General features: G+C 39.5%; 1 protein-coding gene across 1 annotated transcript in view; it reads right to left on the bottom strand.

Annotated features, from left to right (window-relative positions):
* RBM48 (RNA binding motif protein 48) overlaps window positions 1-2,708 on the bottom strand; it is a gene marked incomplete at its 5' end in the record, with an annotated part of 2,946 nt that extends 238 nt beyond the window's left edge. The window contains 3 exons of the mRNA XM_009079481.1: window positions 869-1,404; window positions 2,242-2,387; window positions 2,518-2,708. Of these exons, the coding sequence (XP_009077729.1) occupies window positions 869-1,404; window positions 2,242-2,387; window positions 2,518-2,708 (873 nt within the window). The remainder of the gene's footprint in view (window positions 1-868; window positions 1,405-2,241; window positions 2,388-2,517) is intronic.
* Window positions 2,709-3,455: the final 747 nt, after the last annotated feature.

Below are 3,455 nucleotides of genomic sequence, written 5' to 3'. Positions count from 1 at the left end.
TGCTGAATAAAGGAAAAAATAACACCAAAGGCAGCATTAAACACAAGAGAGGAGGAACTTAGAAGAGTTAGCAGTACTATTTTTGTATTTAACCATACAGAGTGATTTCAGATACTCAGTGATAGAGCATTACATATCTCATCTCCCTTCTTCCTACGAGAGTCTTTTCAAAGTAAGGTTTGATGTGGTTTTTTACCTCAGGTATCTCAGGAAAGGAAGGGAAAACAAAATAGTGCATTTTGACAGGTATTTAAAAAATGTGTTTAATATAAGAGGTGCTTATAAATGTGACTGGAGAGAAGCTCTTTCAAATCAGTCTAGTTAGTCATAGTAAAGGGAGCTTTTTCATCTTAATTTAAATGGAAAGTTCTACCTGACATGTTAATTGTTTAATGTCCTCCAAAAAACGTTGTATTGCTTAACACGTGCTGCTCAGTATGGAATTGGTGGTTCTGTGCAGCTTTTAATGGCATAAGAAGTGTTGGAGCAAAATTACATTGAGCTCCAACTTCCATTATTTTTCATTCCCTTTCAATCAGAAGCCAGATCCAAGTACCACACTGGAGTCACAGCAAGACTACCTGAAAAGTTATCATGCCTCCACATGTGGGGGAAAAAAAAGTGGTTTATTAAAAATCATTTAGGACCATCACTGACACTTGTACTTTCTGAGTGTAGTATAGAAAGTATGGAGTAGTATGGAGTAGCCTGCAATATTCCAGATTATGGAAGAGCAAGAACACTAGCTTTAAGTGGCAAATAAACCAGTAATACTGAGTAAATGTTAAATTAAGTTCTCTGAGGGTCACTATTTTTATGGATAACAAGCACATATGTTTGAAACCGTCAGAACTATGAGAACCCATACCTCTTTCAGTTTGTTTCGAATTAACGTAGCTGAAGCATTCAAGGACTCATCATCCATATCCACTTTAGGTATTTCTGGTAGTTGTGGACCAATAATGACGTCAGTATTGTCCTCACTTGTTCCAATGAAGGAAAACTTGTTACCTTCCTCTCTCTTCCTCTTCCGTTCTTGCAGGTGAGTTGTACGAGGCATAAACCTATCAATTCCACTGTAAGCTGGAACTGTTCTTTGCTGCATTAAGGAAGCTGGTGGAGTAAATCCTCCTGGAGGTACACTTGGAGTTAGGGATGAGTTTTGACCGAAGTACCCAGAAGTTTCAGCATGATTGTTATCATAGTGTGGAAATGTTACCAGGCTCTGATTATGATTCCCAGATGGATACCCTGTGTTGTGGGATACCCCAAGAGAACTTGTAAAGCAGGATGGATCCCAGTTACTGGCTGCATGTGATCCTGATGTACTCCATGAACAGTCATGCTCAGAGTTCTTTGAGACTGTCTTCTTGGGGCCCTCTACCTTCTTTAACACAAAGCAATCTTTAAAACAACAACAAAAAAAAAGCAGCTTCACTGTTTCATGTCATCATTAGTTCTAACACATAAGAAGAAATTAATACAACTGCGGAAGCAACACCAGTCACGTTCCATTCCCAACCACCTTTCTGTGATTCTTTTTTAAATTACACCTTTCAAACTAATTTTCCAGCCTAGTGCCTCTGCTGGTTTGTAATGTTGAAAAAAAAAAAGGTGTTTTGATGTTAAAAATCAGTGGATTTATTCCCTTTTAATATCCTCACACACTGAATAACCATACCCAAGTATATAAGCACAAGAAAGGAGAAGCTCCTGCTCAGTGATTTGCTAGTTCCTCAGCTTGCCCAGACTTCAGTGCTGCCTGGGAACTCTGCACTACAAAAGCTTTTGTAAACCCAGTCAACTCTTAACATTCCCCCAGTGCCAAGACGTGGAGAAATATTTTGTTGAAGGTTTTGGTACAATCACCTTCCTTCCAGAACTGTCCCTCTGGGCATGCCTGACTAAGCCAGAACAAGGGCAAAAACATGATCGCAAATTTCCTGCTAGTGCTTGAAATTTCTGGTAACAGTCTGAAAAGAAAACAAGAAGTGAAGGAAATACTTCATTATTAAAACTTAAACATTTCTTTACTTTAGTCTTAACCAAAAATGAAGTTGCTTTGAAAAAGATACAGTTGTCTAATACTGAGAGATATCTCCATTCTGCTGTAAACATACTTAAAGTGCATCTTTAAAAGACCTAGATAAAAAAGTATTTTCTTTAATGGGCACTTTAACCAAAACCCCACTCACCCTTGAAGAAAGATGTTAAGATTCTATAGGAAATTTAATCACAAACCTCTTTGATTTGTTGCTTTTGCTATATACTTTCTTCTATCTTGCAGCTTCTCTCTGGTTTCTTGGACTGTTTCGAACTCTGGAGCATAGCACACGTGCAGCAAACTGCCAAAGAAACTTCGTTCATCCATTTTCCTCTTGGCCACCCTGAGGGAAGTGAAATCGTATTGGCAGAAATGAGGATTTTACTTCCAACTCTCTAGAATCTTAACACACTGTAAATACAGAAGGTGGAAGAGACTGAGACAGCAAGAGGCAGATACTGCCTCTCCAGTACCTTGCACACTGCAGTTTTTGGAATTTTATAAGATAAACTTCAGTAAATTGCTCTGCTGGATATTCATCTAAAGCATGATACTCCTCAATGGCACCATATAATGCAAATTGTTCAACCAGTTCCTTCATGACACCTAAGGCAGGAACTCCCTGTATCAGCAAATAGCGAGATTCCAAGTTGATAGTGTAAACCTGCAAAAAACCAAACCAACAACAAAGAGTATTAACTGTTCAGAGAGTTGGTTTATTGCAGAAGTAAGGCATTTTCTCCATGTTTTCTGCTCTCCAAATCCTCTCATGATGCTGAAAACCCCTATGGACTGTTTTGACTTGACTCTTGCAAGGACTGTTATCTGTGCCCATCACTGAGCAGGAACTAAACCAAAGCTTCTTCCTCAAAACACAGATGAAGGTTGACTTTTCTGCACAGGGTCAGAGTACTGACATTTGCTGAGCAAAATCTCTTAAGTCTTCCCAACTTCCACACCAGACTGACTAGTAGAAAGAAAAAACCACTGAAAAAACTGTCGTGTTCATAGGCAGAGGGGTCGTGCAAGTGAGAAAAACACAAGGAGAGAAAAACCAAGCACTACGATTCTCTGTGGCAGATCCTGTGCGTGCAGAGCTGTCTCCTTGCTACAGTGACGATCCAGAGGTGTATGTTTTTAAGACACACAGATAAAAACCTGGACGCTGAACAAGGTCTTCCCCCAGCAGGTGAAAACCCAAACCAACCATTCTCTCCTACTCGCGGACTTAAAGCTTTGTGACAGCTCACTACGTACAACAAGAAGCCGAACCCTAAGATTAAAGGAAATTCATTCCGAGTTCGTTAAGGGGAAAAAAAACCAAAACCGCGCAACAAACGAACCCAAAACGTAAATACTCAGACTGCATAAATTACGCATATTTCTCATTAGAAAACGAAGAGCAGATTGC

The sequence above is a fragment of the Acanthisitta chloris genome, unplaced genomic scaffold, assembly GCF_000695815.1.
Source record: "Acanthisitta chloris isolate BGI_N310 unplaced genomic scaffold, ASM69581v1 scaffold34937, whole genome shotgun sequence".
NCBI lineage: Eukaryota > Metazoa > Chordata > Aves > Passeriformes > Acanthisittidae > Acanthisitta > Acanthisitta chloris.
Note: the sequence above shows the minus strand (reverse complement) of the source record. Positions and strands in the feature narration are given on the sequence as shown.